Genomic DNA, 11,989 nt, shown 5'->3' on the forward strand with positions numbered 1-11,989 from the left:
CAGGGAGGCCTTCCCAGACCCTACTATTTAAATAAAAATCCTTGCCACTGCTCCAGCTCCAGCTGGGGCACTCTCATTCCCCTTCATTAAGTTCCTCCATAGCACTCATCATCCAACATACGTTTTACTGACTCATTTGTCAGTCTTTCCCTACTAACATGAAAGCTCCACAACACTGAATTTCTTTTGTTTTTAAGAGACAGCATCTCATTCTGTTGCCCAGACTGGAGCTCAATGGTGCAATCATAGTTCACTACAGCCTTGATCTTCCAGGCTCAAGTGATCCTCCCGCCTCAGCCTCTGGAGTAGCTAGGACCACAGGCATGGGCCATCACGCTTGGCAGATTTTTGTATTTTTAGTAGAGATGAGGTTTCCCTGTGTTGCCCAAGCTGGTCTCGAACTGCCGGGCTCAATGACCCTTCACCTTGGCCTCCCAAAGTGCTGGGATTATAGGCGTGAGCTACTGCACCCCACTGAGAGTGAATACTTTTTGTCTTCTGCTGTGTACTGCTGTGGCCTACAGAAGGCACCTAATAAATACTTGACTAAATAAATGAGTGAATGAACAAATAAATCCATCATCTACTCCTGAGTCTATAGGTTCTTTCCCTGCACTGACAGCTTCCACACATTCTATCTCCAGCTCCACATGTGATCCCCAACTGCCTCCTGGATGCCATCCCTTGAATGTCCCAAAGTCACATCGAACCTGGACGTGCCAATTGAAACACATCACCTCCCCAAGCTGCTCCCTCTGGGGTCTACCATGTTGGTGACAGCTACAATACTCCCTCAGTCTCTCCCAGGCCAGAGACAGGTTCTGTCTCTTCTGCCTCCAGTCACTCTGTTTCCACAGCAACTGGGGTAACAGAATGAAATGTGATTTCCCTGGAGTCACTTGATCATAACAGAGCCCAGTGGAATCATCACCCACTAAGTAATAAAAACACGAATCCCTCCCTCTACACAAACACCTACATGTTGACAGAGCACTTGTGCAGACATTATGTCACCGAATTTTCACAACTCCAGGCTTGGATGTCATTATTCCCAATGGACACATGAGAAAACAGGTTAGAGAAATGAAACAATTTGTTTGAGGTCACCGAGTAAGAGGAAGAGCTGGGGGCTTGAATCTAGATCTCAAGACTAAAACTATCAGCAACCTGTATCTATCACAGTTTAAAAGACTGAGGTCAGGTGTGGTGGCTCATGCCTGTAATCCCAACATTCTGGGAGGCCAAGGTGGGTGGATCACTTAAATTAGCATTTGGTGCTCATTTGCCTTGAACTCCTGCGGTCAGGAGTTCAAGACCAGCCTAGCCAACATGGTGAAACTCGGCCTCTACTATAAATATGAAAATTAGCCAGGCATGTAAATTCCAACTACTCAGAAGGCTGAGGCATGAGAATCACTTGAACCTGGGAAGTGGAGGCCATTAGTTGACAGGCACTAAACACTGACATCAATTGGGATAGACTAGATGATGTTACAGTAACAAAGGAGTCCCTAATCTCAGTGGTTTAAAACAACCAAGTTGTATTAACTTACACTTTAATAATGCTGTGTAACAAATAATCCTAAAACTGAGACTTTTTTTTTTTGAGACACAGTCCCACTCTGTCTCCCAGGCTGGAGTGCAATGAAACCATCACAGTTCACTGCAGCTTCAACCTTATGGGCTCAATCAATCCTCCCTGCTCAGCCTCCCTGGTAGCTGGGACTACAGGCATGCACCACCACGCCCAGCTATTTTTTGTATTTTTTGTAACATAGGGTTTCCCCATGTTACCCAGGCTGGTCTTAAACTCCTGGGTTCAAGCAATCCACCCACCTCGACCTCCCAACATGAAAACTGAGACTTATGCCAACAAGCATTCTTATAAGAGTTTGTGGGATGGCTGCTTTGGCTGCAGTTTGGGAGGATTCAGGTCTCTTCCATGAGATTCCACAGTTTTCTGGGATTAGCAGTAACCTGGCAAATGTCTCACGGCATATCATGGGAGCACAAAAGCCAAGTGCATTTAAGGCCCTTGCTGAAGTTAGATGTGCTGAAATTCCATTAAGTAAATCATATGGTCAAACCCATCAATGGAGCAGGGAAATATACTCCCCCTCCAGTAGGAGGGAGAGGAGTGGATATTTGCTGAATGACTGCCCATTCACAAAAGGTTAATTTTTCCTTCACCCTAGCACTATCCACAGAGTGTTCTGCTCCTTATAGTCATAAAGCAGCCCCCAGGCCAGGAACAATGGTTCATGCCTGTCATCCCAGCACTTTGGGAGGCTGAAGCAGGAGGACTGTTTGAGCCCAGGAGTTTGAGACCAGGCTGGCAACATGGTGGAAACCCCATCTCTAAAAAAATACAAAAGAAACTAGCTAGGCACGGTGGTGCACACCTGCAGTCCCAGCTACTCAGGAGGCTGAGGTGGGAGGATCACTTGAGCCCAGGAGGTAGAGGCTGCAGTGAGCCAAGCCAAGATCATGCCACTGCACTACAGCCTGGGAACAGAGTGAGACTCTGTCTCAATAGATAAATAAAAGATTGACTGTCAGGCAAATTGTATAACTTCTTTGGGCCTCAGTTTCCTCATCTGTAAAAGTGGGGATAACAGAGCCTGCCTCTTGGGGTTTTTTATGAGGATTCAATGAGCTAATCCATGTGCGTAAGGTGTGTAGAGCAGTGACTGGCAGGTAACGGTGAATAATGTTAGCTCTCATTATTATTCTTTTATTTTTTATATTTTGGGGGTCTCACTCTGGTGCCCAGGCTGGAGTGCAGTGTCACAATCTCAGTTCACTGCAGCCTCCATCTCCTGGGCTCAAGCAATTCTCTCACCTCAGACTTCCCAGTAGCTGGTATTGCAGGTGCACACCACCATGCTCAGCTAATTTATAAACTTTTGGTAGAGATGACATCTCACTCTATTGCCCAGGCTGGTCTCAAACTCCTGGGCTCATGCGATCCTCCTGCTTCAGCCTCCCAAAGTGATGGGATTACAGGTGTGAACCACCATACCTGGCCTATTATTCTTTAAAAAAAAAAAAATTTATTTTAATAAAAATAGAGACAGAGTCTTGATATGTTGCCGAGGCTGGTCTGGAACTCCTGAGCTCAAGCAATCCTCCCATCTCAGCCTCTGAAAGTGCTGGGTTTACAGGCATGAGCCACAGCATCCGGCCAGTTTCCCCTTCTTTAAAGTGGAGTTGATTGGCTTAGATGACCTTCCCGGACACCTTCCAGCCCTGAGCCCACTGGCTGCAGGAGGCAGGGTACGTGGCAATGATTCATTTTGTTCCAGCTGAGGAAACTGGAACCTAGAAAGTAGATGCCACCTGCCCAGGACCACACATTGATTCCTGTGGTCATCCTGGACTTAATCCTGGGGTCTCCTTTCCTCTCTGCTGAGGGGCACAGGGATTATGCTGCCCATTTTCCAAGTAAGGAAGCTGAGGCCCAGCAAAGAAAGTGACTCAACCCATTGCCAGTTGGCTCAGGAGCAGAATCTGGAACCCCGGACTCCAGACTCCTAGTGAGGAGGAGGTGAGGTGGCAGGATCACCTGTAGGACCACAGAGATGGTCTTCTCGCCTGCCTTGGCTGCCCGCCATTTTCGGTAAGTGTCTGCCTTGAGAAGATTTTCTGCACAGTGGGTCTGGAAACAACAGTGGGAGAAGAGAATTAGGGTACAGAGATGACAGCTAGGCCTCCAGCCCTCAGATATTCCTTTGAGTCCTCCCAAGGCCTCTACGATCCCCCAGATTTAAGCTCTCCCGTTAATCCCGCCACACTCTGCCTGGGGTTTCCCCTACAACACTTTCCCGTGGAAGTTCACCTATGGGCTCTCCAAGAAAGCTTCCCTATTCCTCCTTTTCTCTCCGGAAGTTCCCTAGACGCCGGAACGTCCCTAATTCAACATCTCTCCACAATTCACTTTTAGCCTCCTGGAAATTCCCCCATGACTCTCCTTAGACTTCCAAGAGAACCCCAAAATTTATTTTAAGAGCTATCCTCATTAATTCCCTCACGTCTTCCAACCTCCCCCATGCAGGTCCCTCACCGAGTCCTGGCTGCTGCAGGACACGACATGGCGGAGGCGGATCTCCGGCATGTCAACGTCGTGGGCTTCGCCTGGCCAGAAGGATGAGGTAGGGTATGGGGTCCGAGGGGCAGGGAGGGTGGGAGGGGGTGGGGTGCGCCCTGCGCGGGCTAAAGTGCGCAAGCGCGCGAGGCTCGGGCCTTTCAAACCCCGGCGCGCCGGCGCCGGCGTCGACACTGCGCAAGCCCAGTCGCGCCTCTCGTTCCTTAGCAACGAGCGTTTCCTCCAGCCCCGCCTCCCTCCGCCCACACAACCCCGCTCTAGCCTCGCCTCCCAATGGCGTCCGAACCCTGCTTTCTGGGAGCCTAGCAACAGAAGCGACCTCCGGGATTGGTGTCTAGAAGAAATTCGCCATTCTCATTGGACGATGGAGTCACCGCCCACACTGAAGCCGAGAAAGCAAATCTTTTTGCTGTATTATTATTATTTTTTTTTTTTTAATTTTTTGTTGAGACAGGGTCTTGCTCTCTCACCCAGGATGGAGTGCAGTGGCAGGATCTCGGCTTTCTGCAACCTCTGTCTCCTGGGGCCAAGGGATCCTCCCACTTCAGCCTCCTAAGTAGCTGGGATTACACGCACGCGCCACCACATTCGGCTAATTTTTGTATTTTTTGTGGAGACATGGGGTGAGGGGGCGGCGGGTCTTGCCATGTTGCCCAGACTGGTCTCGAACTCCTGAGCTCAAGCGATCCACCTGCCTCGGCCTCTCAAAATGCTGGAACTACAGGCATGAGCGACCGCGCTGGGCTAGGACAGCAAATCTGAGTGAATTTTCGTAGTTTCGTAGGGAACCTGGATTCTACGCAACAGGATCTCCTCAAATGGCTCAGGTGGCTGCACTCTTCTCTCTGTCCCCCTGCCACACACACACACGCACATATACATATACACGCGCGCGCACGCCCGAAAAAAATTAGCAGATCTCTCTCAGCCTTATGCCTAAGGCCAAAAGAGAAGGGTTCAGCGTCCTAAATATAACACAAAGCATGTGCCCAACCCCCACCCCCCCACACACACACCCCTATCCTGGAGTTCTTCCACAAAAGCCTCAGTTTCCCAATATGTGGACTGTGGGCATCTGTCTTTTACTACGCCGCCTATGACTGCTGACAGACATCCCTCTGTTCATTAGGTCCCTTGGAGACCCAAGGGTGCAGCCCTGGGTGGGGTCGCAGCTGGAGACAGCCCAAACACACAAGGAATGTGAGCCAAGCACATGAAGAGAGGGGAAGGGAGACAAGGCACCCCGCACCCGCAGGACCAGCCTGGACATGCTGGGTGCTCCAAGGTGGGGCCCTACCCACACTGGGTGCTTCCTTGGGAGGAGAGGGGAAGAGAGAGAAGGAGAGGGAATCCCAGTTCTTGCAGCCACTGGGAATCAAGAGGCCCAACTCCGTCTTGGTCTTCAAGCAAACAAACAAACAACAATGGGCCGTGGGAAGGTGAGAAAACAGGGTAGCGACTTTCTGGGTTCTAATGGAAGAGGGGGATGGAAGCCCAGACTCCTGGGGTCTCCATGGAGGTGGGGGGCTGGGCACAAGATGCCCAGGTCACTTTTGGATTCTGGTTCCGCCTTCCCAACCCGGAGGCCACAGAGGACTGCCCTGGGTTCTGACCTCAGCTATTTCTCCCCGTAGGGTGAATGTGGGTCCAGACCCGCCCCTCCTCAGCTTCCTATAAAAGCTGGGGACCAAGTACTGCTGATACACACACCATGAGGCCCTCCAGGAGACCAAGGACCTTTCTGCTGGCCTTTGTGCTGCTCTGCACCCTCCTGGGTTTTGGTAAGTGACAAGGGACCTGAACTGTCTCTGGGACCTCAGGAAGAGAGAGGTCCCAGAGAGAGAGAGAGAGAGAGCCTTCAGCAAGTCCTCAAGGTGAACGGGGAGGCATTCTGGAAATTCAGATTCATGGAAGAGGCCAAGGGTAAAGGAAGAGAAAGCCTGGGGGTCCCAGAGAAGAAAAGGTCCTGTGATTGGATCCCTGAGAGAGGGGCTTGGTGGGCTCTGAATCCTCCATCCTCCAGGAAGGATCCCAAACACATCTCAATTCTAGGAAATCAGATGAGAGCATGGCTGGAAAGGGAAATCTTTAAAAATATAATTATTTTAAAAAAAGAGGGAGAAGGCCAGGTGCAGTGGCTCATGCCTGTAATCCCAGCACTTTGGGAGGCCGAGGCGGGTGGATCACTTGAGGTCAGGAGTTCGAGACCAGCCTGGCCAACATGGTGAAACCCCATTTTTACTAAAAATACAAAAAAAGTTAGCTGAGCTTGGTGATGGGTGCCTGTAATCCTAGCTACTTGGGAGGCTGAGGTGAGAGGACTGCTTGGACCCAGGAGGCAAAGGTTGCAGTAAGCCAAGATCGCACCACTGCACACCCCAGCCTGGGTGACAGAGCAAAACTCCATCTCAAAAAAATAAATTAATATAATATGATATTTTTTTTAAAAGAGGGAGAGAGATTTCCTTTCTCCTTAGACTAAGAAGTTCAAGCCCCAGCCCCCTCCTCCCCTGCACACAGGAGTCCAGGCAAGCCTCACTTTCCCCAGGACCCAGGTATCTGGGCTCCTAGTTGTCCCCTCTCTCAGGACCAAGAAGTTCAAGTCCTCTGCCATCCTGGTCCTCACTCTCCCTGCTTGACCTGGGATGCAGACCCCAGCCTCAGGCCCCCTGCCTGAGCTCCCGCTGTCTACAAGACCTACATGGTACCTTCAAGGAGGAGAAGCCCACATTCAAGAACCAGCTGGACCTGAAGTTTCACAAAAGTCCATGGAAACCTCCATCACGACCCCTCCCTGCCCCTGAGCTTTCTCAGAGGACCCTGGCATCCAAAATCCCCAGCCATGTAATTAGGCAAACAGGCTTCATGGTGGAGTGGCTTCCCGCCCCTGGAAGCAGCTTTGCTGGCATCACCACTGCTTCTTCGTCCGACTCTGGACAGTTCCTTGGGCAGCGGTCAACATCCCGCCCATGAAAAACCAGGGAGCTGCTGATCCCTCCTCTCTCAGGACACAAAAGTCCTAAGTCAAAGTCGTGGTCCGAAGACCACACCACCCATGACTACAGCCTCGCCCTCTGTCTACACTGCAGGGTGCCCACTACACTGCGAAATATGTACAGCGGCGGGGAGCAGGTGCCATGGCCAAATGAAGACCTGCAGCAGTGACAAGGATGCATGTGTGCTCCTGGTGGGGAAGGCTACTTCAAGTAAGAGGATGTGGCCTGGGACCTGGTGGGGAGGTAGGGTGTACCTTCAGGGTGGACGAGACTACCATGCTGAGGGGGGATCATCACGGTTTTCAAGATGGGGTAGTGTGGGAAGAAATCAGTGGAGAGCAGGAAAGAGGGAAAGACCATCATGAGATGGAGGGAAGAGAAATGAATGATGTGATAGAAATCATTATTGTCACGGGATTCTGAAAATGAGACTGTCCTAAAGAGAAGGAAAATGCAGGAGGGGTGAGAGTTAATAGATTTTGTTAGGCAGAAGAGGGGTAAGGAAAGACACTGGCCGGGGGTGGGGGTGGGGGCAGAGAAATAGTGAGACAGGAAGAATCTAACCGGCAGGAGGTGGAAATGATGGGGAGTGGATAGAGAAGGAAGAGGCTGGGCTGGGGTGGGAAAGTGTAAGTGTAATCAGGGAAGAGGTCATTCCTGACAGAGGGAGGAGAGATTCCTGACAGAGGGAGGAGTGTTAGAGTAGTGGGAGAGACAGAAAAGGGACCACCCCAAACAGGAGAGGGACGATAACCTTGAAGTATGGAGCAAATCATTTTTTTTCTTTTTTAAGACGGAGTCTCACTCTGTCACCCAGGATGGAGTGCAATGGCTCGATCTCTGCTCACTGCAACCTCCACTTCCCGGGTTCAAGCGATTCTCCTGCCTCAGCCTCCAGAGTAGCTGGAATTACAGGTGCATGCCACCATGCCTGGCTAATTTTTGTATTTTTTAGTAGAGACAGGGTTTCGCCATGTTGGCCAGGCTGGTCTCGAACTCTTGACCTCAAGTGATCCTCCCGCCTCGGCCTCCCAAAGTGCTGGGATTACAGGCATGAGCCACCATGCCTGGCTGAGCAAATCATCTTAAAGAGGAGAAGCAGAGACAGGGAGGGGGAGATGTGGATGAGTAAAATGAAAGGGAGGCTGGGCACGGTGGTTCACGCCTGTAATCCTAGCACTTTGGGAGGTTGAGGTGGGAGGATCGTTTGAGCCCAGGAGTTTGAGACCAGCCTGGACAACAAAAAGAGATCCATCTCTACAGAAAAAAAAAAAAATAGTTGCGCATGGTGGCACATGCCTGTAGTCCCAGCCACTTGGGAGGCTGAGGCAGGAGGATCACTTGAGCTTGGGAGATCGAGGCTGCAGTGAGCTAAGTGCACACCGCTGCACTCCAGCCTGGGCAACAGAGGGAAACCTGTCTCAGAAAATAAAATGGAAGAGAGAAGATGGGCATGAGTTAAATGAAAGAGACCACCCCAGACCTGAAAAAGGATGGAGGAGAAAGGGAGCAATGGAAGAGACCAATGGGGGACAGGGATGTTTATACAAAGCTGAAAGAGACTTTCAGTCATAGGAGGAGAGATGATGAGTCCTGGTGAGGGAATGAAGGCGACTTTGGGTGCAGGGAGAAAACACTGGTCAGGAGGGGCTGTGAAAGGAAAGTGAGATAGAAGATCACCCAGCCAGCGTTGGTGGGTTAGGAAAGGACCTGAAAGGCTTGAAGAGAACCCCCATCCCGACATAGAAGAGGAAACGCACCCTGGGGAAGGGAGGAGAGGGAGCTGGGGGACCCCTCGATGGGGTGAAGGGGGAACCTGTGAATTGGGTAGGAAGAGACCACCACATGGTGGCGAGGGGGAAGGCCGGGGAGATTGGAAGAACCCACCTTAAACAAGACCTAAAAATAGCCAAGAGGGGCAGCAAGAGACCCTCGCTGGGAGGTCTGAGGAGTGACCATGGCAGGATCTGAGAGAGGAGGATACCTGTTGCTGGGACCGGGGTTCATTGGAAGAGACTACGGGGTGGGCGGGGGTTGGCGGGGAGTTGTGAAGGCTGGAAGAGACCATTTCACGAAGGCATGGGGGTGGCCATAGGCGGCCTGAAATAGAGTAATCCGAGCAGGACAGGGAGAGAGGGGTGGCCGTGGGTGGGGGGGGGGTGGGGGGTGGAAGGGACCACATCCAGCAGGCTGAGGTTGGCAGTGGGGAGCTGGAAGAGATCACCAAAGGCCGACCAGGGGCTATGGCAGCCGGAGGGAGGGCTACCTAAGAAAGCACTCCAGGCCATGCACCAGACAGATTAGGCGGCATGGCTCTAGGGGGCTTGAAAGAGACCGCCCTGGCCGGGCGGGCGCAGTGGCTCCCGCCTGTAATCCCAGCACTTCGGGAGGCCGAGGCGGGCGGATCACCTGAGGTCAGGAGTTGGAGACCAGCCTGGCCAACATGGTGAAACCCAGTCTCTACTAAAAATACAAAAAAAATAGCCGGGCATGGTGGCGGTCGCCTGTGATCCCAGCTACTCGGGAGGTGGAGGTTGCAGTGAGCCGAGATCGCGCCATTGCACTCCAGCCTGGGCAACTCCGTCTAAAAAATAATAAGAAAAGAAAGAAAGAAAAAAAAGAAAGAGACCACCCCAGGAAGCTCTGGGGTTGGGGAGGCCTAGGGTTAGGCAAGACCTTAAGGCAGGGGTTGAGGCCAGGGAGTGCTCAGCCAGCACCGTCCCTGCCTGTCCCCATCCCACAGAGGGCAAGGAGTTGGTGCACACCTACAAGGGCTGCATCAGGTCCCAGGACTGCTACTCTGGCGTCATATCCACCACCATGGGCCCCAAGGACCACATGGTAACCAGCTCCTTCTGCTGCCAGAGCGACGGCTGCAACAGTGCCTTTTTGTCTGGTAAGAAGCCCGTGGTATGTGGTGTGTACTCTGGCTCTCCACTGACCCTTGCTGTAGCCACTTGCTGGCTCTAAGCCTGTTTTCTTACCTGTAAAATGCAGTGTCTATTAGCAACCCTGGTGTTTCCCAGGGGTTGTTGGGAGGTTGGGGGAACGGCTTAAACATCCCTATTCACCTTACACTTCATCCTCATCCTCAGTTCCCTTGACCAATCTTACTGAGAATGGCCTGATGTGCCCCGCCTGCACTGCAAGCTTCAGGGACAAATGCATGGGGCCCATGACCCACTGTACTGGAAAGGAAAACCACTGCGTCTCCTTATCTGGACACGTGCAGGCTGGTGAGTGGTGCCTGGATCTCTGGAAAAGGAAACAGAACTAGAGGCCCAAACTTCTAGGTTCCATGGGAGGAGAGGGTTCCAGAGAAGTGGGTGAGGATGTGTTCTGGGATTATGAGGAAGAAGGGGCTGAGGTCCCTGATTCCAGTCTGAAATCTCCCTTTCAGGTATCTTCAAACCCAGATTTGCTATGCGGGGCTGTGCTACAGAGAGTATGTGCTTCACCAAGCCTGGTGCTGAAGTGCCCACAGGCACCCATGTCCTCTTCCTCCAACATATAGAGTGCACTCACTCCCCCTGAAAAGCTATCTGAACAGAGGAAGATATATGTAGTGTGAAGTCCCCATTTGTCCTCAGCCTGTAACTCCCCATGTGCCTATAAAGAAGTTAATGGAGCAAGCCTGAGTCCTTGTGGTGTGATGTATCTTGAGGAGATAGAATGCAGGAAATAGGGGGTCTCAATCCTCATTTCAAATCCTCTCCTTTTGAGGAAGAGAGGGAAGGCCCTGCCTTCTTTCTTTCTTTCTTTCTTTTTTTCAGACAGGGTCTCACTCTGTCACCCAGGCTGGAGTGCAGTGGTGCATTCAAGGCTCACTGCAGCCTCGACCTCCCGGGCTCAGGTGATTCTCCCACCTCAGCCTCCCTAGTAGCTGGGACTACAGGCATGCACCACCGTGCTCGGTGATTTTCCCACCTCGGCTTCCCTAGTAGCTGGGACTACAAGCGTGCACCACCACCACTGGCTAATTTTTTATTTTTTGTAGCAACAGGATTTCACTACGTTGCCCAGGCTGGTCTTGAACTCCTGGGCTCAAGTGATCCTTGGCCTCCCAAAGTGCTGGGATGACAGGTGTGAGCCACCATGCCTGGTGGCCCCGCCTTTTATGAAGGGATTACTCTTTGCCAGGTCCCTGTGCTGTGTTTTCCATGCTATACCTCATTTCATGATCATAACTACTCTGTGAGGTTGATATTATTATCCCCACTCTACAGATGAACAAACTGAGGCATAGATTGTGGGTGTCATTTGCCTTGGGCTAAACAACTAGGGAGGGTCAGAACCTTGATTTGAACCCAAGTCTGGTATACTTCAGACTCCATGATCATCCCTCTCAATTAACTGCTTCCTCTTTTCGCCTCAGTGTTCATGTCTGCAAAATGTAGATATTAATAGTTATAACTTCATAAGGTTGTTGTAAGAGTCAAATGAAAGACAACTTAAAAAGTGCTTAGTGCAATGCCTAGCACCTTTAAGACCATGTGGATTCTAAAGACAATGTATGCCTGAGTAAACAGTAATCATCATAATAGCTGCCATTTACTGAGTGGCCATTAGTTGACAGGTGCTAAACATTGACATCAATTGGGACAGACTAGATGATGTTACAGTAACAAAACAAGTCCCTGATCTCAGTGGTTTAAAACAACAAAGTTGTATTAACTAACACTGTAATAATGCTGTGTAACAAATCATCCTAAAACTGAGACTTTTTTTTTTTTTTGAGACAGTCTTACTCTGTCTCCCAGGCTGGAGTGCAGTGAAACCATCACAGTTCACTGCAGACTCAACCTCATGGGCTGAATTGATTCTCCCTGCTCAGCCTCCCTGGTAGCTGGGACTACAGGCATGCGCCACCACACCCAGCTATTTCCTG

At 51.1% G+C, this 11,989-nt stretch overlaps 2 protein-coding genes across 3 annotated transcripts in view; one reads left to right on the top strand and one right to left on the bottom strand.

Moving 5' to 3' along the window:
• XRCC1 (X-ray repair cross complementing 1) overlaps positions 1-4,325 on the bottom strand; it is a 31,681-nt gene extending 27,356 nt beyond the window's left edge. Inside the window, exons 1-2 of one of the 2 annotated variants that reach the window (XM_054463454.2) lie at positions 4,064-4,325; positions 3,566-3,658 (exon numbers count right to left, since the gene is read on the bottom strand). In XM_054463454.2, the coding sequence (XP_054319429.2) occupies positions 3,566-3,658; positions 4,064-4,092 (122 nt within the window). In that variant the 5' untranslated portion in view covers positions 4,093-4,325. The remainder of the gene's footprint in view (positions 1-3,565; positions 3,659-4,063) is intronic. The other variant, XM_054463455.2, reaches the window with a different exon arrangement.
• Positions 3,896-10,733, top strand: PINLYP (phospholipase A2 inhibitor and LY6/PLAUR domain containing). Its single transcript, XM_054463458.2, has 7 exons — positions 3,896-4,932; positions 5,235-5,544; positions 5,740-5,886; positions 7,195-7,311; positions 9,845-9,997; positions 10,197-10,337; positions 10,502-10,733. The coding sequence occupies exons 3-7, from the start codon at positions 5,745-5,747 to the stop codon at positions 10,633-10,635; spliced, it is 687 nt and encodes a 228-aa protein (XP_054319433.2). The 5' UTR covers positions 3,896-4,932; positions 5,235-5,544; positions 5,740-5,744; the 3' UTR covers positions 10,636-10,733.
• Positions 10,734-11,989: the final 1,256 nt, after the last annotated feature.

This window comes from Pongo pygmaeus, chromosome 20, assembly GCF_028885625.2.
Source record: "Pongo pygmaeus isolate AG05252 chromosome 20, NHGRI_mPonPyg2-v2.0_pri, whole genome shotgun sequence".
Lineage (NCBI taxonomy): Eukaryota > Metazoa > Chordata > Mammalia > Primates > Hominidae > Pongo > Pongo pygmaeus.

Coding starts and splice junctions, on each gene's coding strand:
- PINLYP (XM_054463458.2), top strand. CDS start 5,745: ATGTGGGTCCAGACCCGCCCCTCCTCAGCTTCCTATAAAAGCTGGGGA. Junction 5,887..7,194: donor CTGCACCCTCCTGGGTTTTG/GTAAGTGACAAG, acceptor TCTACACTGCAG/GGTGCCCACTACACTGCGAA. Junction 9,998..10,196: donor CAACAGTGCCTTTTTGTCTG/GTAAGAAGCCCG, acceptor CCTCATCCTCAG/TTCCCTTGACCAATCTTACT.